This window comes from Hypomesus transpacificus, unplaced genomic scaffold (genome assembly GCF_021917145.1).
Source record: "Hypomesus transpacificus isolate Combined female unplaced genomic scaffold, fHypTra1 scaffold_55, whole genome shotgun sequence".
Classification (NCBI taxonomy): domain Eukaryota; kingdom Metazoa; phylum Chordata; class Actinopteri; order Osmeriformes; family Osmeridae; genus Hypomesus; species Hypomesus transpacificus.
Window position 1 is genome coordinate 578,322 of NW_025814032.1, and position 25,723 is coordinate 604,044.

Genomic DNA, 25,723 nt, shown 5'->3' on the forward strand with positions numbered 1-25,723 from the left:
GAACTATCTGAAAACAAAACCTCTTGCAGCCATGTTTTGTGAATTTTGCGAGAAAATTCCCCACATTCGGTAATGTTATTCGACCCGTATGGCGGTGTGTTTTCCTGAGATATTGTTATAACTTCAATGAAAAGTGACCACACCAATTAGTCATTTGGCTCCATGTTACATTATTTATTTTTTACTTTTATGCTCTGCTAAATGGTTTAAGTTCATTTTCACTATGAAATTGGCGCCATCTGTCGGCAATAATTTCAACAATCGAAGAATTTCTTAAATTTCATGTATTTTGTGTCACATGCACTCAATTTAATTAAGCCTAATAATTGCAAAATGTTCAGTGTAGTCTAGTGGTTGATACTGTAAAATCTTATTTGGGGTAGTTTAGACTCTTACTGTGGTTTAAGTGGACAAGTAATTTGCCCTATTCAATACAGGTATGCAATAAGGCAAGATAATTCTTAAAGATGTAATTAACATTGCATTTCATTTGTCCACTTAATTGAGCCATATTAATGCCTTTAAACTATATTCTGTTGGGTGTGTTATTTATTAAGGCAGCAATTGTGCAGTGGTCATATCATATTCAACCTTTCTACCAGTTCATTTGATGTTTTGATTGCAGTCTAACCTGTGTTGATGATTATATAAATAAGCACGACAAAACACTCACTGTCTGGTTCTGACTAGATGTTTTAGATGCATATGCGGACTTGGCATTTGACCTAAGGTATTAAATGTGTATCTTAACAGTTCTGAAAAATATATGACCGGGGGACCCCCAAGGTGCAACCTATAAAGGGAGAGTTTTTCACAGTATCTGCTAGACACTGCTTGGCATAGCAGTTGTTATTGATTTATTTGTATGGAAATGTATTTATTTCCAGAATCATTAGAAATGTAACGTGTGGTAAAGCTAATGGTTGTGAATTGACATCTGTGGTATTTTCTAAAACAAAAATTCTTAGCTAGCATTGTGGAAATGCTGTACAGTAATGAACTTCATTTACACCAATAACTTTGGTGAAACTTGAGAGACCACTGCACCTTTTTCTTTCATGAAAAAAAGTTGAGAAGGACCATTTTGAGTGGGGGACAAATGGGTAGTATATTAAAATGAAATAATTAAATAAACAACACCACACAAGCAAAACAGAGGGAAACAGCCTATAAACAAAGCTTGCAGTCATATTTCTTGAAAGATAAGCAGCCATAACCAATTTCCAACTGTTGACTTTCATTTTGTACACACAAAACATTTCTCATCTTTTGGATCTGTCTTTGTAAGATGTAATGGAAGCCATTTTAGGTTTTGCTATTCCTAATTGAACCTTCAGAACCCTTTGAATTGAAAGAATTTGTGGAAAACTAAATTGTGCTATGCATGCAAATTCTAAATACAAATACTGGCATTCTGCATTCAATGTCATTGAAATGTTGCACTATAATTACATTCGGAAATTCGAGAAAGGCAACCAACGCCATGTTTTTTAAAGAAGAGCATAGCCTATAATACTTATACTGTGACAGGCAAATCACAGATATCCATCACAAATTGAGTACTTTGTGTTCAACTTGAAGTTGCCACTAGGTTTAGTGGAAAATAGTCCCATATACAGTAGGAAACTAAATAATTTTCCTATTAGGTGATCAGGGGAAGGTATTTTGATATTCAGTGGATATTTCCTTCCTCCTTTATTCTGAAAACATACCTTATTGGTCTCATTAATAATACAGATGGGCATATACATTTCTGCAGCACAGGAATGTAGTCCCCTTTATGCTTAAAAATGTTTGAGGTTTAAATCTTTCCTGAGAAATCTGTCTGAGAAAGAGGGATGACTCATTTTGGTAATAAGTAATCCATGAATCACAACAAATGTTACTAGCTGTGCCTGCCTCAGTCTGCAGTGCAATTTAGATTTCCATAACAAATGTAATATGCCAGTGTACAAGGGTTTAGCACAGATTGGGGGCCAGCCTGAATATCAAGTTTTAGGGCTGGTGGTCTTTCAAAATAACTTTTATTTCCACAATTTAAGGCAGCGTGATGATATGTTTTTAATTTTAATTTGTTACGTTAACATATCAATTTTTGGGTAGGCGGAATACATGTAGATGGAATTTAAGGAGCTACATACATTTCTGCAGACCATTTCAGCCATTAAAAGTAGAGAATTAAAGATTTGCCAATTAAGATTTGCGTTTTTAGGGTTCCTCCATCAGGATGAACCCTATTGTTATTGTTGGTTTTATTATTAGGGGCCTGGAGGGGCCTTTCCTGTTCTTTCCTGAACAGGAAAGCTGCGAAGGCACCTATTATTTTTCTTAATAATATTATTAATATTCCATGGGAGTCTATTTTTGTTTGTTGTTTTTGTTATTTTGTTGTGTTTGTTATTTTTGTTTGTTTTAGCCTAAATCCACGGACTAAATAGAATGAATAGGCTACTCTCAGGCATTGCATTGTGCACAGGATTAATTTTTCTTTGATTGACCTGGCAAACCATGAACACATCTTTCAGGCTGTTTTCACTTTACACCAGCAACTTAACACATAACTTGAACCATAATCGGGCCAGGTACAGTGCAATGTAAACAGTAGCTCCACCTACTGGTCAGGAAATATGACAAAATGCTTTTTTTACTTATAACTTCTGAACAGTTTGACTAAAAATCACAAGACTGGTCTCTTCTGATTCTATGTGGCATACCGAGTCGAAAAATATAAAATGTCGCCCATTTTGGGTGTTAACCATTTTCAAAGTTAACAGGCCTCAAGATTACATGACTCTAGTACCGTGCGTAGTTTCACCTTGATATGTGAAAATATGACTATTATTGCGGTTTGAACTTTGACTAAATCTGACTCATGCTAATACAGTTGTGTTAATGAGCAACATCAATGACAGACTCGTCAGTTAGTGTGTGGCTGAATGGATAGAGTGTTGCTAGCCACCATATGGTTGCAGGGCTCCACAGTGTGAGTATTTCACTCGTATTTGCCCCTAAAAATAGATATGTGCGAACCCGCCCCCCAAAAATTAAGCACCGTGTGCGGCTAAAGATTACAAACTACCGTTATCTATTTACCCGGAGGGGTGGCTTCTGGGGCTTGAGCCCTGAATGTTTTCGCAAAGCACCAAATATGTTCGGTTCAAATAACTTTGGGTTGTCATTTTCCAACCCTCGCGGTCACTGTAATTTTTGTATTATCATCCATAACATTGCAACATTTGTTTTTCTAATATAATTCACAACTTATTGACAGAGCAGGCCATCTGTTGATATGATAATAGTTTACGTTAAATGCCAAACTGTAGGTAAGTGTAAACTGTAGCTGGTGCTTTAGTCAGAGCTAGCTTGTTACCCAACCATTGTAAAGTTGACAAGGTTTGAGACATGATGAGGATCACAGACATGTAACAAACTTACAAATTTATGTCTGACTGCACAGAATAACAATATCAGTCCAATGTTATGTTTACGTGACATTGTTGCATGTTACAAAAAAGGCGGTCCCCGGACTGACGTCAGTCCAGTGGCTTTGTTGAAAAGCTAGTGTTTTACAGCCAATTTTTTTCATTTTGAGATTTGCATAGGAATGACAATGTCAATGGACTTTGAGGTCCACTGTATGTTCATTTTACCCACCGAACTGTTGTTATTCAACTATGATGAGTTAAAATCGGTTTAGCAATCAATCGCCCCTTTAAGGGTAACAGGTTGAGGTTTCAATATTCAGCCAAACCGAACTTGTCTGATGTGATACCCAATCATAAATATATCTCATATGCGCACACAACTGATACTGTCCAAAGTTTGATAAGTCTGCTTGGTAATTGAGCTTGGTAATTGCAAGGTAGACATCTTTAGCTTGGGTTTACGTTTTCTCCATATAAAAGAGCTTAATACGTTCTTTTCAGCAACAGCGGCTTAGCAAATCCTTCTTTAAATTGTCCAAGGTTTTATTCAAAATAATCATTGTCAGTAATAATTTAGTGTTGTACGTAATAGGGATCTTCCCATACATAAACATCAGCCATGCCTGTCGAGTGTCTGGTTCCTTGGTAAGATTATGAAAAGTGTCAGCATTCCCAGTACAGCCGGGAACATTGCATTTATGGTCCATTTTCAATATACTTATACAATAAACTTTCAAACTTTCTCCTTTGTGTTTGCGTGGAAGTACACAGAGCAGCGCGCACCTAAACTAGTGTCTTATATGCTGGGCCAGAACACCAGAGGGCTGGTCTGTAGGTAAATGTTGGGGTGTGACAAAGGTGCTTTTTCGAAACGAAAGAAGTGTCAATGGACTTTGAGGTTCCCTATATGTCCATTTTACCCACTGAACTGTCGTTATTCAACTATGACAAGGGAAAATCGATTTCGCAATCAATGACCCCTTTAATAGTTTTCGCATTAGAACTTGCACGAACCAGTGCACTGAAATTTGTCATTTTATGTATTGGGCTCTCTCCAATCTGCAGATTGATAATACATTTCCATTAGTTAATTTAGCAGATGCTTTTATCCAGAGCGACTTCCAAGAGAGAGCAGTGTTTCCCACAGATTAAAAAGCTATTTGTGTGTGTGTGTGTGGGGGGGGGGGTTTGGGTTGTTTCATGTCAGACAGGGGGGGGGGGTTCAAAATAATTCATTAGTACACAGAAATGTATTATATTAAATATTAATCCAAAATGATTCACACCTTCACAAAATCAACAACAAAAATAATTCCTGCATATGCAGGTAGCAACACTAGTGCAAAATAAATACTAAACCGGTCGGCTCCAAGACGCCGGGTAAGTAGCTAGCTCCTGAGACTTATCACCAAAAGAACGAAGGGGAACCTTTGATTTAGAAATGTTCATAGGTACCTAGCGAAAAGTAGCCTCAACTTTCCTAGACCTTTAGCTACGGCACTAATGCTCAAGGCTCGCTGATATAGCTGTGTGTCTTACTAGAACGGCGTATGTATGCATTGTTGCTAACGTGTGCTGACGTTGTGACTGTGTGTGTATGTGAGAAAGATGTGTGAGTGATAGAGAGACGGAGGGAGAGCAGGGAAAGGGAATGCAGCTGAACGAATACGCTGCGTGTTTTAACCTAAATAGTGTAAAAAAATAATTGGGACAAAACGCAATATGTGGCGGCCAGTGTTGATTCTGTGGCGCACTGCCACAAATTAGTCTATGTGTGGGAAACACTGGAGAGCTTTACAAAAGTGCATAGGTCAGTGATCATAACAACGAGATATCCCCAAAAACATTGCGGGTAGCCAAAACATGAAGCATACATTGTGAAAAACCAAATAAGTGCCAATGGGAATAACCATAAGAGCATGCAGTTAAACAAGTTACAATTAAACCTCAAAAGTGCAAGACTGTACCAGTAGAAAAGCAAGCAACAATGATATAATTTAAAGCGAGTACAAAAGTTAAATCAGTTACAACTAACCAACAAGTCCATCAAAAAGAGTCATTGTGTTCCTGAAGGAAACTAACATCAGGTCCAGCAAATCATTTTCACCGTTGTACTCCCGGAACAAGTGCGTCTTGAGCCTTGTCTTGAAGGTGGGGAGACAGTCAGGACAACTAAGAATGCTTTGATAGGATCAGTTAGCATCACATAATGGTGTTCAAATGATTTGGCAGTGACAGAGAGTGGGGTGGATGTGTATTTAATATGCAGGGAAAGAAGCAAACCTGTCCCACCACCTCGCCCGGTTGAGTAAGAGAACATGTGGTTGACGGAGATAGCAGCTGGAGTTGCAGTGTTCTCTGGGTGGATCAATCTCTCTGTCAGCGCAAGGGGGTGAAGAGAAGCATGGGATGCAAACACCGGGATAAAGTCTGCCTTGTTCACAGCAGACTGGCAGTTCCAGAGCCCTAAAGAAAGAGAGGCGGCAGGTGGAGAAGATCTGGATAGGTAGCTAAGGTTAGAAGTGGACCGTACTTTGTAACATATCTACGTCTGCGAGAGGTGTAATGAAAGGGAATGCTGAAGAAATACATGCTAGCTATGAATATGTTTTAGGTAGAATTGAATACACATCGGGTGATACTTATCAGAAGAGGTGATCCGGCCTCGTCGGCAATCCTCGGTGGACTCCTACAGGTAGACTCCCTGTCTTTGTTCGACCGAGTCTTCGTGCACTGCTGTCACTGCAGTGCTAGCTGACTTAAATATGCTAAGGTACAGCTGACAACAACCCTAATTAAATCAACAAAGCCGGGTCTCGGTACTGCAAGTACCCCGAAACTCGCTCACTAGCTAGCTACCATTGACCTATTTTAGCTGTTATCCCCTTAAGCTCTGCCTGTGAGACAAAGTTTTAGCTAAACGCAATAAATGAAACAAAGTCTGATTACTTAGATTTAAGATGACAGTCAAGATGTACACTCAGCAAGACACAATGTGCTCATACATGCGCTAATACAACCAGAACTCAGCTAAACTTAGTCTTTCCGTTAGTGAAGAGGCGGACTAAAACACTTTCTTAAACAATAGTATTTGAATCTGTCATTAAAGGCAAATATTTAATTAAATTGAACTTTTTGTTAGGGATTTGAGCATTAGCGAAATTAAAAGTATCAGAATGAACATGAAACACATGATGGTTGTCGTGTGTGAGTCTGGCCAATCATAAAATCGCTGTGTCATCATCAGACTGTGCTCTCGAAAATGTGCTTGGCTGTCCAGCTGGCAGTTCTCGAATCAATCTCACGGTTCTTTGATGGCATGCGTCACATTGACCTAGCCTCTGCGCCATCTCAAGTCGGACAAAAAGTCTAACCGGCATCCACTGCTTTAAGTCAGCCGGCTGTTGGCGCCACCATACACTGCAAGTCAAACACACCTAATATTATAGAGCTGGACTAAGCTGATTTGTTTGCGCCATTGCTGTGCATGACTGTTGCTATGAGAGATTGTGGGACATAGGCGGAGCTGTCGAGATGTCAATCAAAACAGAATCAGCCACACCTACACAGTCTTGAGAAATGGTCTAAACCAGGCATGGGCAAACTACGGCCCGCGGGCCACATCCGGCCCATTAGGCTTTTTAATCCAGCCCGCCAAACTTGTCCAAATTATTGTACAAATCTAATTCATTCAGACTTTTCCCTGCAATGCCCGCGTTTTCCCAATAGATTCCAGACACAGTGACCTTTGTTTGAGTGGTGTAGGCCTACTATACTCTCTACGTCACGTTTTCCCTTTGCCGTTGGAATTCTTCTGTAAAAATGAACGAACCAAATAAAAGTGGATCGTGAGTGCCGGGTGTTTAATGAAGAATGGACAACAAAATCATTTTTTCACTGTAGTCCGATCAACGGCTGTATGTCTGATATGCCAAGAAACTGTTGCAGCTTTTAAAGAATATAATATCAGCCGTCACTTTTCCACAAAACATGCTAACTACGCTAGCAAGCAGACAACGCATGAACGGGCGGCTACTGCTCAGAGGTTGGTGGCTAATTTACAGACTCAGCAAAATCTTTTTCACCGACAAACTGCTATTCAAGAATTTTGAGATAACGGAGGATAGGAGTGGGTGATATGGCCAAAATCTTCTATCGTGGTATGAGTAATTTTATATCACGGTTACGGTATATATCATGGTAGTGCATGTACTACAAGACGTTACTGGCTATTATTTAAAGGCAACGACAGTACGAGTGTTCCGATTTGCTGATGCACAGTCATGCCATCTGCATGATGACCTACTCACAGCTCAATACGGATCAATAATGCCCTCCGACGAAAATTTCTAAATGAGCGAAAGCGATCAGTCTGACTTTTACTATCCATATCTAACTTCGGTTTTGGCGTATCAACCCCGTTAAAGCTTGGTCGATTAGTTAAAGCAGGGGTCCCCAAACTTTTGTCTGCGAGGGCCAGATAATTTTCCTTTCTTTAATGAGGGGCCGGGTCGGAACAGAAAATTACTTGGGCCGGAGTAACTACCAGTATTATTGTGGAGATTTTATTATGATTTTAAATGTATTTATTATGCTAGATTAGTTTATTACTATGTTATGCACAGTACATTCGTACTGTGCATTTGATTCATATCAAAGGATATATACAGCCTATTAAAAGAGCATTATTAATATTGTAAATAACGTTTTTCATATTTATTGCTATTGAAATCAAAACATCTACTTAATAAAAAATAAACAATAAAAATGCATATTTCTTTTTTTCTTTCATATTTTTTTTTTTTAACTGCCATTGTTCAGAGGGCCGGTCCAAATGCGTTGGCGGCCCGTATTCGGCCCGCGGGCCGTAGTTTGAGGACCCCTGAGTTAAAGCCTCAGTTTGATATTTCCCGTTATAACCTCACTCTCAGTAAGTAGTTAACCTTAACTAGTCATCCTAGATCAAGAATGCTAGCAACGCCACCAGTGTAATTTTACAACAATAATTTTACTGCACGAGACTTAAAACTTGAACAACAAATCGAATTAGTTACCTGAATAATGGGTCATCAAATACATAATTAGCATCGGCATGAATGTGGTCCGCTTAGACAAAATACACTCCACATTGAAAATTCGGTCAGACCAACGCAAATGTGCTTCAAGGTCAAACGAAAATAGCAAATCAAATAAAAGTTAAACAACAATTCTAAATATCGCAAGAATTAGATGTATATGATGGCTCATATACAATACAACAACCAGACATTTAATTTACTTTAATTACAATATATGTATACCGCGTTTGAAACGGTATAGCCAAGTCTCTCCCGGTAGACACATTTCTACCGTTGCACGGTATATACCGTCATACCACCCAGCCCTAACGGAGGAGTTTTTGACCATGGAGTCTTTGAAGGGGCAAACGCGAGGAGAGGACTTATATGACCAGGTGTCTGCTGTCATCGAGAGAATGAAGATAGCTTGGACTAAACTTGCCAATGTCACCATGGAAGGATTTCCAAATTTAACTGGGAAAAACGTTGGGCTGCTGAAAAGAATCCAGGATCAAGTGAAAGAGGAAAACCCTGACCAGGATGTTATTTTCCTTCACTGGATCATTCATCAGAAATCTCTGTGTAAGTCTGTATTGCAGCTTTATCATGTTGTGAATCCAGTCGTAAAACTTGTTAACTTTATACGAGCAAGGGGACTTCAGCATCGTCAGTTTATTACATTCCTGCAAGTAACCCATGCGGATCATCAGGACTTAATTTACCACTCTCGTGTCCGCTGGTTAAGTTTGGGAAAAGTTTTTCAACGAGTGTGGGAGCTCAAAGAGGAGATTAGCTCATTTTTGGAGCTAATGGGAAAATCCAACACATTTCCTGAGCCGAGCGACACAAACTGGCTTTGTGACTTTGCATTTGCTGTGGACATATTTTCACACATGAATGAGCTGAACGTGAACCTACAGGGGAAAGACAAGTTTGTGCACGACATGTACACAAATGTGAGAGCCTTCAAATCCAAGCTGACCCTATTCTTCAGACAAATTTCATACAAATCTTTTGCTAATTTCCCCACACTAGCCACGCAGAAAGAGGCCTCCCGAAATGTGAAGAAATACAGCAAATCACTGGACGACCTGCACAGAGAATTTTGCCGTCGGTTCTCAGATTTGTCAAGACCCTGAAATAGCATCGCAGGAGCTGCAATTGGAACTGATCGATCTTCAGAATCAGAAAGGGATTTGTTCGCCATGAAAGTTTGCACAGACAAGGAATTTGATTTGGCAGGAAGGTGCATACAGTAAACATATTGGAATCTTAAATTTAAATATGTGTTCTAACTATACTAAGGATACATAAACTAGCAGTACGAAGTGGAATACAATTAAAATAAAATATAAGTTGCCTATTTACAATTTACTGCTTCAGTCTGACTCCGTGAGATGCTCTGAATTTTGGTGAATAAGAGGACCTATTTTATTTTGATACACATATTTGTACCAGTGTTTCCTATATGTTGATCAGCAGTGATTGTTAGGCTTAATTTAACTGACAACATAAGTTATACGCTGTTCTCAGACATTCACTCTGTTATTGTATTAGTCTATAGTTCTTGCAAATTTGAATTAAGTTAACTGAATTGCACGTGGCTGTTGATTTCAAAAGCGATTGCTGAACGCCCTTGCTCACGTTTGTATTTCAGGTGCATCATTATGCTGAAGTAGTTACACTGCATTAAGATAATGTACAGTGTTTCCCACAGATTAGAAATCTAATTGTGGCGGGGAGGGGTGGGGGTTGTCAGACCGGGGGGGGGGGGGTCGTTAATAATTCGTTACACAGTTAATTTGTTACATTAAATATTAATCCAAAATGATTCACACCTTCACAAATTAACAACAACTAACATATCATTTGTGCATTATGCATGTAGCAACGCTAGTGCTAAACAACTATTTAACTGGTCGGCTCCATGACGCCGGGTAAGTAGCTAGCTCTTGAGACTTCTCACCAAAAGAACGAAGGGGAAACTTCGAGTACTGTAAGTTGCTCTGGATAAGAGCGTCTGCTAAATGACTAAATGTAAATGTGAGTAAGGTACCTAGCGTAAAGTAGCCTCAACTTTCCTCGACTTTTAGCTACGGCACTAATGCTGAAGGCTCGCTGATATAGCTGTCGGTCTTACTAGAACGGCATATGTATGCATTGTTGCTAGCGTGTGCTGACGTTGTGACGGTGTGCATATGTGAGAAAGACGCATGAGTGACAGAGAGACGGAGGGAGAGCAGGGGAAAGGAAATGCAGCTGAACGAATACGCTGCGTGTTTTAACCTAAATAGCGATAACAGAAAATGTTTTACGAAACGCTATGTGTGGCGGCCGGTGTTGAATCTGTGGCGCACCGCCACAAATTAGTCTGTGTGGGAAACACTGATGTAATTAATAGTGGGATTATTGTGATTATTTTCTACAGAATGCTTAGCCTATATGTCAAGATCAAATTAAACAGACAGTGTACATGTGCTTTAGAGTGGCCTACCTTAATCCATAGGCTATGCTACTGACTATTTACAATAAGTTGTTACTTCAATTATTAATTGGCATTATTTATGCCATTTAGAACATACTTTAGTGAAAGGCGTATGTAGGGGTATAAGTAGCCTAACCTTATTGCTTTTGGGGAAATAGGACAAAAATATGTGCAATATTACATCAGCTATCAGACAGTAGACTATTACATTAACCTGCTCTGAAATATAGTGAACTTTGTTTCGGTTGGGGGGGGAAAGAAACACTGTACATTAGCAGGAATGTTGCAAAATATGTATGTGAAAGCAGTTATAATTAGCCTGTGACAATAAAATGTCTTTTGGTTAAAATCAACAAATAATCGTGAGAATTAATCGCCGGGTTCGAATCCCCACCGTGCCAAATAACGTTGTGTCTTTGGGAATGGCACTTCACCCTACTTGCGTCAGGGGGGGGGGAATGTCCCTGTACTTTCTGTAAGTTGCTCTGGATAAGAGCGTCTGCTAAATTTCAAAATGACAACAGGTAAATGATCAAAATAAATAAATAAATAATTAATTTTGGCTATAATCATGCAGCCCCAAATTTGGGTCAAGTTTACACATCTCTAATTCAGTAATTCTTTCACATGTATCACATAAGGTGAAACTTTGCATGGAAGTACAGAGTCAGTTTCAAAATGGAATTTGATTTCTGGACACCTAAATATTGAGACCATGTTCACATTTACATAAATGCGCACCTTTCAACCATTTTATCTTTTATTCCTTATTTCTTATAACCCTATAGGAAAACATGTATCCTACACATATTGTACCATAATTAAAGTCAATTGGACCAATGGTTCATGAGAAGAGTTTTTATTCGTTTTTTCCAAATTATGACTGTAAAGGAAAATCCATGAAAATGAATTGATGGGTCCTTGAGGGTTTTCATTAGCCTGGCTGCCAGCCCAACTTCTCCCCGCCCCAAAAAAAATTTGGTCGGGAAGTTGGGTCTGGAGGGTCTCGTATTGGGGACCAACTACAGAAAACCAGAATCTGGGCGAACCAATGAAATTGCCAGGGCGGGCTTTATACGATGATGGACAGATGATCAACAGTAACGTAATCACACACGTCACAAAAGAGCGCTTAAGTTGAATTCGTTTTGAACAAACATGGCTACTGCTGGAGATCTGGGATGTTATGATTCTGCCATCGAGTCTGTTTTAGAAGACATCGACAGTGCATTAATTAATTAATTTTGAAAGAGGAACAGAGAGACGCAATCAAGGCATTTGTCGATGGAAATATGTTTTTGCCGTCCTTCCTACGGGATTTGGTAAAAGTTTAATTAATCAGCTGGCGCCGATGATCGCGAAGAAGATGGGACACAATGAAAACCCAGTGGCCATTGTGGTTTCTCCTTTTCTTTTGTGGAGTTGTAATCCTAAACAGAGAACTTGTTCGTATATGCATTGCCCTTTATTGTTTCGCTCAAAAGGTTGACCGTGTGAACAAGTAGGCTACTCCCCCTACCCTTAAATTAATTTTACAACACCGGCAAAAATCGTTTGTATTCATTCTTCAAGCATACTTCAAGTCTGCTTGTAGTTTAGTTCTGTTGACAACAACTATGCGGTGCTTAACAAACGTCACATACTCTGTTGCTCTGATTGGTTGTAGATCTATCCAATTGAGCAAAGAGGCATTTGTTTTCCAGGCTCGTTTGAAACACGCCCTGTAGTCAAAGCCCAACGGAGAGTTCTCAGACTCATATTCTGACTAGAATTATGAGTATGACAACGTCAGGCTAGGTTTTCATTCCCCATGAGAAATAAAGCATCCATACCAATTTTCACGTATTTTGTACTTATGGGGTGGAGGTAAAATCACGTAGACTTTGGGTGTGACCTGTAGCGCCACCTCTGGGCAAATGTGGGCCATTTGTGGTGTGGGAGTCACTTGTGGTCTGTAGTTTCAATGTGCCAAATTAACCAAAGGGATCTTGAGTTATTGGGCACTTTAGGAAGATAAGCGATAATAATAATAATAATACTATCAATAACAATAGTGAGCTTTGCTGATCGCAAGCACACAGAACGTTAATCTAATCATTCTCTTCAAGTCAAATACAGCCAACGCTAAATGTAATTTCTCCCCCTTTGAATCTTTCAGCAGAGTAACGCTTGAGTAATGAGTGTGCCAGAGTTGCCCAAAGTTGGACAGGAGCATGTAGACAACGATGTTGGAGGTTCTGGCTGCTCCTCGCCTACTGCAACGAGAAACACCACTGCCAAAAACAAAGCCCACATCACAGTGAAGAAGGAGCCAGGAACCGCATCAATCAGCAATGGGAATGCTGGTGACTCCAAACCTGCGGAAATCTGTGTGGTTATTGGTGGTAGTGGGGGAGGAGGAGGCGGAGGTTCGCGCAATTCCCAGACACAAGGTATACACACACCCATATTTACGCTCACTCAGAAGTACACACTGGGCCCAAGCCACCACTCTCTTTAACACATTTCCCTCTTTAAGAGAACATGTTCTCTTGTCTTCATCTACCTAACTCACTTTTAAGTTTCCTGCCCCAACTCCACCTATTTCTGGAATAGCCCTGTTCAACTGTACTCACACACCTGCACTTTTCAAACACCTCCATCACAGGTGTCGTGTTAATACAGAGTAACTGTGTATATACTCAATGTGTATTTTATCCAGTTCCCTCTAAAGCTCAATCAATTTTTGACACAGGCTCCTATGTTTGTGGAGTATGTGGAAAGAAATACAAGTATTACAACTGCTTCCAGACTCATGTTCGCGCTCACAGAGGTAAGGCTTCATTCTAAGGCATTTAATCTCTTCCTATCCAAACAGTGTACAGTTTTAGTGTACAGGCAAGCAATAAACGCTGCTCTATTCAAAGTAATATTTATCAAATGTATGCAAGAAATTATCGGATTTCCAATCATCTATTTGCATAAACTTGACATTCAAGTATTCCTCCTCCTGACTTCCATTGTCTTGATGTGAAGTACGCCAAATGTTTTGAGTAGGGTGCTTGGTGACAGGATGTTGTTTGACTTCTTACTCAATCCTCTATGAACGTGTCAGTGTTTCCCCTATAATTGTACAGCCTTGGCTGGCCACCAGGCCTACGAGGACCCCCTCAAAAATGTATGCCAAAAATAATGCCATACAGTGCATCCGGAAAGTATTCACAGCGCTTCACTTTTTCAACATGTTATGTTAAATCCGTATTCCAAAATGGATTACATTACTTTTTTCCTTAAAAATTCTACACACAAACCCCCATTATGATGACGTGAACGTTTTTTAGAAATTTTTGCAAATCTATTAAAAAAAGAAAAAAAAGAAAAACACTTCCACATAAGTATTCACAGCCTTTGCCATGACACTCATAATTGATCTCAGGTGCAACCCGTTACCACTGATCATCCTTGAGATGTTTGTACAACTTGATTGGAGTCCACCTGTGGTAAATGTAGTTGATTAGACATGATTTGTAAAGGCACACACCTGTCTACATAAGGTCCCACAGTTGACAGTGCATGTCAGAGCACAAACCAAGCCATGAAGTCCAAGGAATTGGTTGTAGACCTCCGAGACAGGATTGGGTTATCATTTCTGCAGCACTCCACCAATTAGGCCTGTATGGTAGAGTGGCCAGACATAAGCCACTCCTCAGTATAAGGCACATTACAGCCACCTGGAATTTGCCAAAAGGCACTTGAAGGACTCTCAGTGCCCATTGCCATGAGAAACAACATTCTCTGGCCTGATGTAACAAAGATTGAACTCTTTGGCCTGAATGCCATGTCTGGAGGAAACCAGCCACCGCTCATCACCTGGCCAATACCATCCCAACAGTGAAGCGTGGTGGTGGCAGCATCATGCTGTGGGGATGTTTTTCAGTGGCAGGAACTGCAAGACTAGTCAGGACTGAGGGAAAGATTAATGCAGCAATGTACAGAGACATCCTTGATGAAAACCTGCTCAGGGGCGCTCTGGACCTCACACTGGGGCAAAGGTTCATCTTCCAACAGGACAATGACCCTAAGCACACAGCCAAAATATCAAAGGAGTGGCTTCTGGACAGCTCTGTGAATGTCCTTGAGTGTCCCAGCCAGAGCCCAGACTTGAACCTGACTGAACAGCTCTGGAGAGATCTGAAAATGGCTGTGCACCGACCCTCCCCATCCAATCTGATGGAGTTTAAGATGTCCTGCAAAGAAGAATGGGAGAAACTGCCCAAAAATAGGTGTGCCAAGCTTGTAGCATCAAACTCAAAAAGACTTGAGGCTGTAATTGCTGCCAAAGGTGCGAATACTTTGTGAATACTTATGTACATGTTATATTTTGGTTCTTAATTTTTGCAAATCTATATATAAAAAAAAAAAAGGGAAACAAACTTTTTTCAGTTTGTCATTATGGGGTATTGTATGTAGAATGTTGAGGGTTGTAGAATGTTGAATCCATTTTGGAATAAAGTTGTAACATAACAAAATGTGGAAAAAGTGAATTGCTGTGAATACTTTCCGGATGCACTGTATATCCATTCATTCAGAAATCATTAATCATTTGAGTTTGGGAGTCTCTGTGCGGAATGGTGTGGCGCTGTTCCGAAATGTGAGTCAGCCTCTGTAATTCCCTGAGAAACTCTTGACATTATGCAAATTACTGCAGAGCATGAAGTTTCATACTATAGGATGCACATGAGCATGTCGTTGCCTGAAAAGTTTGTGGGTGTAACTTTTTTTCATCACCATTCATTCAACCATTATGTTTATCATTATTATAGCACAAAATTGTGAGCACAAGTTCTTCATAGATCGTTCCTCTTAATTTTGCCCAATGTACACTAGATTGATTAGGTTAACTTTAAAATGTATATCATTTTACCGGCCAAGAGGTCCACCACCGGTCTTACACAATCCTGCGGGAAACATTGTGTGTTTAGCAAAAAAAACTGTAGTAATTTAGTTTCTTATTTTTTTCAACTCATACTATTGTATTTATAGGAAAGTACTGTCAATATGCCGTCCCGTGTGCTTCGTCTGTTTAGGGTTTTTTTTGTGCATACCAACAGGCCAATTTTTTTTCTCTCATTCTCTTGCTCTGCAGACTCTGAAGGCACCATAGGAGAGGTGACACTCCAGCCTCCCAACAGTGAGTAAATGGATATGAAAATGAGCATACACACAAAACACATGAGTATTAGGGATGCCACAATTTTGGTCTGGATTATTATTGTCTGGATTCTGGTGAGGATTCTGCAGTTTCCAAAAATGGAGGGAACAATGGCTTTTGGTGGCTTGAGAAGCATATAATAAGTGAAAACACTGCGTAAAGAAACCTGCAGTTACACCAAGTCTACATACTCCTCTGAAGCCTCAAGGCCTTTCATCTGTATTTACACAATAAGAAGATGTCAAAAGACAATGTTATTGTTCTCTCCTCCTCTCCAAGCATCAAGTGACCCATAATCACAAGATTCTGCAGTCACAGTAACTAACCCTACAGGCTAATTACTACTTTATAATGTATTGCCCATTACAGTGTGTTGCCGCCCCTTTTTTGTGATCTGTTATGGTGGACCTGTACTAAGACAAATATTATTAATAATCTTATTTTACTATTGAACTGATGTTATTGAGTCTTATGTCCAGGCAGTGATGTCACTTGTTGCCCGTGCGTGTGTCCCACAGCCACAGTGCTGGTCTCTCTGTGTGTGCACTGCAGATAGTTTCCGCTACTCTTGTGATATTTGTGGCAAGAAGTACAAGTACTACAGCTGTTTCCAGGAGCACCGAGACCTGCATGCTGTTGATGGTAACTTGTCTTTCCTTTTCACTACGAGAACAAAGAACATTTTTAATACTTTAAATTATTTGTGCCTAATTGTTCCTATGTCACAAAATGTAACTAGGGGCTGATCACAAAAAAGCTAACACCAGACATTTCAGGCAGAGTCAATGTAACACATAGGTAATTGAAAGGATCTACAAGTACTTGTTTAGTGCCCATGCCTGTGAAGCAGCCAGTGATTAGGATGAATCAACCCACATTAGTTGATTTAGTGACACAGAGATTCCTGGAAGTATAGATAGTGCCCATGATGCAGACAGCGATTAAAGGGTTCATTGACTGATTTTATAGGGTATTTCACACTGTTCCTTAAGGTCTCCGAATAGGGTATGTAACATTGTTTGGGCTGAAAATGGCCCGGGTGCTGTTCTATGCACCCTAATGCAACCCTGTGAAATAGCCCTAGAATGAAACGAGGTTTTCTCCCTTTTATGGTATGCTAATAAATATTTAGATGAGCTGCACGCTGATTGTTTGGTTTACAACAAGCGAAGCTGCGGAGCAAAGACGCAACATAGCCAAACATGCATCGTGAATTGTAGATTTACATGACGACGATGGTTATTTATTGGAATTAAACACAGTCAGGAAAATGAAATAACGTTAGCCCCATTGCCAATAAACTAAATCATCACACATTCTACCTATGCTAGATACAGGATACGTTAGCATTGCTAATAACTGTTAGCGACAAATTCATACTTACAGCTTGCGGTTGTGATGAACATATGGTCGGATGTACACACTGTACACGTACATTTTGGGGCGTGACAAAGTTACAGACCAGAGCAAAGGTGGAGCCAAAAACCTGGTGTCAATTCGGTAGCTTTTTGGAAACCACCCGTTTTACAGCGGCAAATTGTGAGATTTGCATAGGAAAGAGGTGTCGATGGACTTTGAGGTTCCCTGTATGTCCATTTTACCCACCGAACTGTCGTTATTCAACTATCACAAGGTAAACTCGGTTTTGCAGTCAATGACCCCTTTAAGATGTTGGTTAGTTGATTCAGTGTTAGCTTAATTGGAGTTTGTGGGCATTCGCATTAATGCAGGCAGAGTTTTTTGTCACTAGTAAACAAATATTTTCACTAACACAAAGTAACTGAAAATATACTGAAAATAAAGTATCCGCTTCATATTGTGTTTGTAAGGTCTTTTCCCGACCCTCGTGGAGGGACTCACAGATGGTTATAAATACCCCTGCGCTCTGTGCTTGGATCCAGCCATCCCTGTCTCTGTGGGCATTAATTACAGTGTTGCTGTCAATTAGCTAGCCAGCATTGCCAATCTTGTCAGTAAACACTGTTCATCTGGTCATATCTGCACTGTAATAGCAATATGAAAATGATCTTTCTAGTGACACAGTATGCCAAAAACACATATTTGTGAATTGCCAATTTAAAGGTTGTCTAGCAAGTAAGCCTTAATTTCATTAAGGCTAGCAAAGCAAGGTTAGGGAAGCGTCTGTGAAGACTGAGTAATGGAAGGTTACCCTGCCCATGCAGACTCCACAAATAACCATCTGTGAGTCCCTCCAATGGGCCAGGTCTGGTTCGACAGAACGTGGGATCACTAGCAGCCTGCGGCGATGCCTGACAGGGTCCAGGCACAGGCGAGCGAACCACCGTTGCAGCAGGCGCATGTATAGCAAGCCGAGAGGCACTACGGTATGAGCCGTCATCAGTCCTAAAAGGGACATCGCCGACAGTGCAGAGACAGTGCAGGAGGTTCTGAAGGGGCGGAGAGCGGAGGACAGGGCCTCCCTTCATGGTGCAATGAGCCTGACTCTGATCTCGACAATGTCCAGTTGAAACCCCAAGTATAACTGTCGGGAAGGCCAAGGAGCACTCTTTTTCCAGTTGACAACAACTGGGTGAGGTTTTTCACCAGTGTGATTGTGTTCTTGGTGGTTAAATCTGGAGACCGAGCCAGGATAAGGAGATTGTTGAGGTAACCGAGAACGTGTATGCCATTGTGGCGTAAAGGCTCCAGGGACATCTTTACACACTTGGAAAACGTTGTGGGAGCCAGCGCGTAGCCGAACAAAAGGCAGGTGTGCACGTACCTGTCACTCGCAGTTGTTGTATATGAGCGTCCAAGAGCTTATTCCCCTCCTCTAGCTAGGAGGACTTTGTCACAGCCTCGCCGAAAAGCCCAGTGGGGGAGATGGGGGGGCATTGAGCAGGGCGACCTTGTCTCCTTCCTCTATGGCGTGAGGGCGAGCCAGAGATGTTGCTGGACGACCGTGGCAGTGGTTATCACTTGGCCTGCACAGATGGCTCTCAGGACGGTCTGTGGTCAGTTTTGCGATTGCCACAGAGAGCAGGACATCCTGGCCCTCTGCGGCCTCCCACTGTTCAGTGTGCACCCAGCATGAAGGCCTTCTCTGCCAGAGAAATTGAGGTCAGACGAGTCTTCTTCCCCAAAGCTCATGCACTATATCCCAGCACCAGATAAACAGCCAGAGCTGGTTCTAGTGGGGGAATGCCTTCCATCATCAATGTGGCATACTCCTCTGTCCATGTGAACGTTAGTAACGCTTGCACGGATGCATGGGGTGGAGGAGGGTGCACTACCTTCCGTGTAGTCCCGTAGTTTGGGCATGGAAGGGACAAAAGGTTTAGGGGTCTTTGTCTTCTTGGCGTTGGGCCCCCAGAACCATAGGTTGTCTTCCTCCTCTGGAGGGGAACCTGGTACGGGATCGCCCACAATGATGGCGGCATGGAGGACCATCTCAGGGAGATCTCCCCGCACCGACACCGGGGCAGCAGAGGGTCATGCAAGGGCTTGCCATTTTTGTCCGAAGAGGTGTGCCCTGATGAGAAATGAGGAAGGTTTGGGGAGTGGAAAGCGGCCTCTGCTGGAGGGGCTTGCCCAGTCTTCCTCCAAAGGGTCCTTGGTGGCGTAATCTGTGACTGACCTCTCTCTTCAGAGAGCATCGCAGAGACCACCACTTTGAGGGGATCCTCTTCCCTAAAGAATGCAAAGCGGCTCTGTCGTAGTCCGAGGGAGAGGCAAGCATAATGCAGGCAAGCATTGGGAATTCAGCAAGCCATCCTTGGCGTGACGTGGGCCGAGACACACAAAGTTGTGGCTGTCCAGACTGTCGTTCATGTCACGGCAGTGGCAGTGAGCCCTGAGATGGTCAGATGCCCTGTTGGGGGTCAGATGGCTGAGCGGTTAGGGAATCGGGCTATTAATCAGAAGGTTGTGTGTGACGTTGTGTCCTTGGGCAAGGCACTTCACCCTACTTGCCTCAGGGGGACTGTCCCCGTGCTTACTGTAAATTGCTCTGGATAAGAGTGTCTGCTAAAAGACTAAATGTAATGTCAATGACAAGGGCTTTTGGTGGTGGAGAATGAGCCAACATTATTGGTACGCGTAAATGCCAGCGGGTTTCTCTTGGCATAAAGAATCTCGGCGGTTCGTAGTGGATTCAGAAAACTGACAACCCGTTCTAAAGTTTTTTTGAAAATCAACGTGGGACTGACGTCCCCTTATATAGGGTGCATACATTTTGGCTTATATTGATTGGCTATATCAACGTAGAGGGGTAAACCAATAGGAGCAGATCTCCTATGGGCTCCATGACATAGAATGCGCACTGCACAAGTTTGCGCTAACATCAGCAAGTAAACATACAATGTCCTTTTTCTATACAGTGCAATTATTTTCTCTCCAGGCTCTTTCAAAGACATATCAGGCATTGAATCAGCAATGAAAGTGTTGTACCTACCCTTTCTGTAGTGAGTTTCACATTTGTGGGAGCGTGTCTTAGTATTTGGAGGGAGTTTACTCATATTCAGGGGGAGTGGGTTCATATGTGGGGGAAGATTAGTCGTAGTTGGTGGGGGCATGTGTTCATTTGTGGGATGTACTCATATTAGTGGGTGTGTTTTGCACTTCAGGGCCACCGTAGATAAGGGTACATTACCCCTCAGGCTGTCATTGAACAATCTATACTTTTTTGATTATTTTTCTCTCTTGTATTTCTATAGACCCATATGAGGCGGTGATCTTACCTATAGACGACCTCAAGGAGGAGGATCGAGTGGAACCCTATCAAAAATTAGGACCAAGTAAGAATGCACCGCGTGGTGGACTGCTAATGTTGAGGAATTAGATCCATATGAGAGATATTCAAACAGTAAAAAAATGTAATGGACCTTCTGCTCTCTTGACAGATCAGTAATGCCACTTTGTTAGTGTCCTCATTTAGCATGATGCATGGATAATATATTGTATAATTTACTCTATTTTCAGGACTTGGTGTTTAAGGAAAATTATTTTCTCTGTGATGTCTTTTACTTTTACACCATGTCTGTCAAAATGTTAACATTGTATTTATTTATTTGCAGAAACTGGAAGCTATGTGTGCGAATTCTGCGGTAAACAGTACAAGTACTTCAACCCTTACCAGGAGCATGTTGCTCTCCACACCCCAATGGGTATGTTTACTGACTCATTTAGCTGTCAGAAATTACCACATATTGCTACCTTGGTTGAATTCAGTGCTGCATATACATACAGTGCCCTACACTAATATTGGTAAATCTAAGCAAAAAAAGCTGTGAAAATGTGTTTATTGTTTAACCTTGACCTTTTGTAAAACAAAATCTCAAATGTGACAAGGTGTGGGGTCTCTTTTATAAAACTGTGCGTAGGATTCTTACTAAAAGTGTACGTACGCCCAAAAGCCTAAAATGGCGTACACACACAAAAATTCTGATTTATAAAACCGTGTGTACGCACACCTGTGCGCAATGTTCCATTTATAAATCACAGATTACCCACGTACGTGAATCAGGATTGTACCCCGCCCTTTTTAACCATAAATGGTCAATGCAAAGCACCTCATGAATACTAATCTACTATATTAATGGCCCTAATCTCATGACCCTGGTAGCGATTGTTCTTGAATCATGGCAAACAAAAAAGAGAAAGTTCTCGTATACAGAGATTGAGGTTCTTATAGGCGAGGTGGAGGCCCAAAAACCAACATTATTTGGTGGACACAGCAGTGGAATCACAAATATAAAAAAACTATGCGAGTGGCAGCATATTGCGGCTTCCGTCAACGGTGCCAGTGGGACAGAGCGCACAGTGGCAGAACAAAAAAAAAAAGTGGTCCGATCTGAAGGTAAAGTATACTACATCTTTGTATTCCTTTACTGGCATTTATTTAATTTGTTGCGTGTGTAATTGAAGAGGTTTTAGTTAAATGTGCTCATTTGTGCAAAATAAATAATCTAATTCATTCATTCCAGGTGGAGGCAAAGAGGAAACTGTCCTCCCACCGCCAGAGTGTGGCTGCAACTGGTGGAGGCCCAAGCACACCTGACCTATCGCCAATTAATGAAAAAATTGCTGCCATAATTGGCGAAGTCAGGGTGTGTGGGATTGTGTCGGAGACGGAGGGAGACGCACGCGACCACTTAGGAACAAGGGAAACAGTTTTATTGTAGGCCTAAAGCATGAATCCAGCTAATCAAATGTTTTTCCCCAGTCCTTCCAGAGTCTGGAGCAGTGGGTGGGCAGGAGGTTCCCATCGAGGAGAGTGAGGGGTCCCCGGCAGACCAGCGTTCGGCTCCAGTCAGCGGTGCACCTCGTGCACATGGCAGTGGTCGGCTGCTCACTGACGCTGTCTTTCAGCTGCAGCAAGACACGATCAACGCAATTAAGAACGTGTCAAGCGAGCTACAGCAAATGAGGAAAGTACTGGAAGAAATTCCTCAAGTATTAAAATGTTTTGTTGCAAAATAAAACTTGATAGTTGTCTTTCTTACAAACGCCGCATGACATCCTCACGTATTCTTGCCCCATGCTGATGTGCCTCTTGTCAGGCAAGGGGCAGTGGTTCGGGGTCACAATGCTGGGAGGGAGGGAGGTCGAGAGGGAGACCGTTCCTCAGTGCCACATTGTGCAGAACAACACACGCCCTGATTATGGCGCACACCTTTGCCGGGTGGTACAGCAGTCTGCCACCTGAGGCATCCAAAGCACGCCATCGGCATTTCAGGAGGCTGATGGCACGCTCCATGACCGAGCGCGCACGAGCGTGGACCTCGTTGTAGCGCAATTCCTCTGTGCTCCGTGGGTTAAAAAATGGGGTAAGGAGCCAGCTTCTGAGGGGGTAGCCACTGTCACCTATAGGTTATAATTAATACATAATTATAGTCAACATCAAGACAAATGGTTACCATTTCTAAATGCTAGCTCACCAATAAGCCAGCCACCACAACCTGCGCCTGCCTGTAGTCTGTTCCCTACACTGCTATTTGTCAGTATAAAGGAATCATGTGTGAAGCCAGGGCAGCGAGCCACAATTTTACTGAGGACCATTTTGGAGTCACATATGACTTATGTCACATATGGACATGCTTTTTATTAACGTAAGCATATTCATTTACAAATGGAGCCCTTATGGCAATATGAGTGCAGTCAATTGCGCCGATTACATTTGGGAAAACTTAATGTATCGACTACGCATATTAATAATGCCTTCCAAAACGGCCACCATTATGGCACTCAGGGATGGCTGCGATATACCAGACCTATAGGATGATATACAATTAGATTATATCCAGACAAGCCTTAGTGTTTGAGTTGAAGATGATATAAAACACTTACCTGTCTACCAATTCCCACTGGAAACAGCCGGTTGCCAGGAACCCCAGAGTGGTGAGGACCTATGTTTGGACTGGGATGGCATGGTTTCGGCGTGTTGCTCTCTTTAATACTTGACCCAATTCAGTACATAGATCCAAGAGCAAAGCTTAGGGAATCTAAATCGGCTTATTAGCCACTCATCATCATGGGCCAGTAAATCATTATGGTCCCTGAATACTCTTTCTCTCCTGATTCTGCCATTGGCGTAGTCCTCCAGCAGTGCCAACAGTGCCATCATGCAATATTACGCGCGGGGGTCCCCGCAGTATTTATATGACTACAATTCTTGTGATTGTTAGCACATTGGCAAAGTCACAGCATCAATTAGGGCTACTGGTATCCCCCACCCCGAGATATGATTGGAAAAAAGCGTAATATGTAGGCCTTAACACACGTTTCTTCATGCCGGTTTTGTTATGAATTAATGTTTGGACTGATGAGGACGTACTGTAGCGATTGCGCGGAAGCTTAACGACTGTATTTCCAGTTTTCGACATATGATGATATAGGCTATGCACAGTATTAAAGAAATATATTTAGTTATACAATGTGACGCTGAATTTTGATTTAAAGGTCACATGACATGAAAACTTAACTTTAGGAGGTTATTTAACATTAATATGAGTTCCCCTAGCCTGCCTTTGGTCCCCCAGTGGCTAAAACTTTCTATAGGTGTAAACCAAGCCCTGGGTGTTCTTCTCCGCCTTTGAGAAAATTAAGGCTCAATTGCTCTGTTTGAAAATATCCTGACGTCACAAGGAGGAAGGTTACCTCCCCTCTCTCGGCTTTGCCCGCCCAGATAATCTGGCCCGCCCATGAGAAACTGAGCTACGATCGTGCAAAGGCAAGTGCGATATTGGTTTTTCCTGGAGAGACATTATGGCTAGCAAACTAACGAAGCATAATAGTTGCTCTGTGTTTGAATGTTATATATCAAAACAAAAGTATTTTTTTGTTTAGTTAGAATGGGCAAATTCGAGGCATCTTACAGCAACGGGGCTACGAGCCAGCTGAGTTACTGTCGCTAATGTAAAAGTAGATGGGATCAAGTGTGTGTGTGAATACAAACGCTGTAACGCGAGTGTTGTACACTTCTTTGTTATTTGGATAACCGTTCTGCTGTTGGTGTTATGGCGGTGTCATATCCGCCTTTCTCCTCATTGAAATGACTGTGAACGTGCATCTCTGCAAACCAGGGTGATCAGATGACAATGGCTAAATTCGAGGCATCTTACAGCTACAAGCCATTGCGATACATCCATTGTAAACATTAGCGCATGTTGCCGCCCCTCTCCTCCTCATTAGCATTTAAAGCTACAGACACAGAAACAGTGCGTTTTGAGGAAAGCTCATTGTGGGACTGCTGGTAGTGGCTGTAATTATGCACCAAGGCTGAATTTCAGGAAAGATACTTCAGATACAGTAATAGGGAACCACTAAGGCCTATATAAAAGCATCCAAAAACAGCATGTCATGTGACCTTTCAAATTTGAGTTGGATTGTACAAGGTGTTTATGGAACAATCATCACTCAATACAAGCGCAAATAACACTGCTGGATGTAATCTTCAAAAAAATGAAATGAAATCGAGTTAAAAAACGTGTGTGAGGAAAACAAAATATATAAATATTACGAGTAATTGTTCTTCCCACATTTACTCTCTGCAGTCTGACTACAGTACAGTCATCTGCGTCGCCAATTCCAACTGTTTCCAAAATGTGCGTAGGCCTACAGGACAGAGTTTGCGTGGAGGACCGCACATTCTCCCGTCAAGTTTGTTTTGAATAAATCACAACCTTTGCGTGGAAAGTGGCGTACACACATTCTCAGCCCCATTTTGTGCGTACGCAAGCTTTATAAATGAGACCCCTGGGGGGTATTCCAGGTAGCGGGTTTAACAAGCTCTGAGATTAACCCTGAACTCTGAGTTGAGTTACTCTAAAATGGGAAACTCCGAAAATTTGGTTCCAGAAAAGCTGATATGAATTTGTTAACTCAACTCTGAGTATGTCGACTCAGAGTTTAGCATGGGCATGAGAACTATTAAAAGCCAGCATCAATGGAGTTCCAATACTAGGATCCACCATGGCACCCGGCGACAAAAAACGTCCTACTTCACCAAACTGCAGATTCAAGTTTTATTTTGTGTTTATGGTCGAGCACATATTCCGGAAAAAAGCAACACAGCTGTAGCAGCGTATACAAGTGGCGTGGGAGA

The 25,723-nt window shown here is 41.7% G+C and overlaps 1 protein-coding gene across 5 annotated transcripts in view; it reads left to right on the forward strand.

Annotated features, from left to right (window-relative positions):
- znf618 (zinc finger protein 618) overlaps positions 1–25,723 on the forward strand; it is an 84,778-nt gene that overhangs the window by 715 nt on the left and 58,340 nt on the right. For 4 of the 5 annotated variants that reach the window (XM_047017388.1, XM_047017391.1, XM_047017392.1 and 1 more), the window contains exons 2-7: positions 13,126–13,399; positions 13,702–13,779; positions 16,093–16,137; positions 16,711–16,800; positions 20,835–20,915; positions 21,195–21,284. In XM_047017388.1, the coding sequence (XP_046873344.1) occupies positions 13,144–13,399; positions 13,702–13,779; positions 16,093–16,137; positions 16,711–16,800; positions 20,835–20,915; positions 21,195–21,284 (640 nt within the window). In that variant the 5' untranslated portion in view covers positions 13,126–13,143. The remainder of the gene's footprint in view (positions 1–13,125; positions 13,400–13,701; positions 13,780–16,092; positions 16,138–16,710; positions 16,801–20,834; positions 20,916–21,194; positions 21,285–25,723) is intronic. The other variant, XM_047017389.1, reaches the window with a different exon arrangement.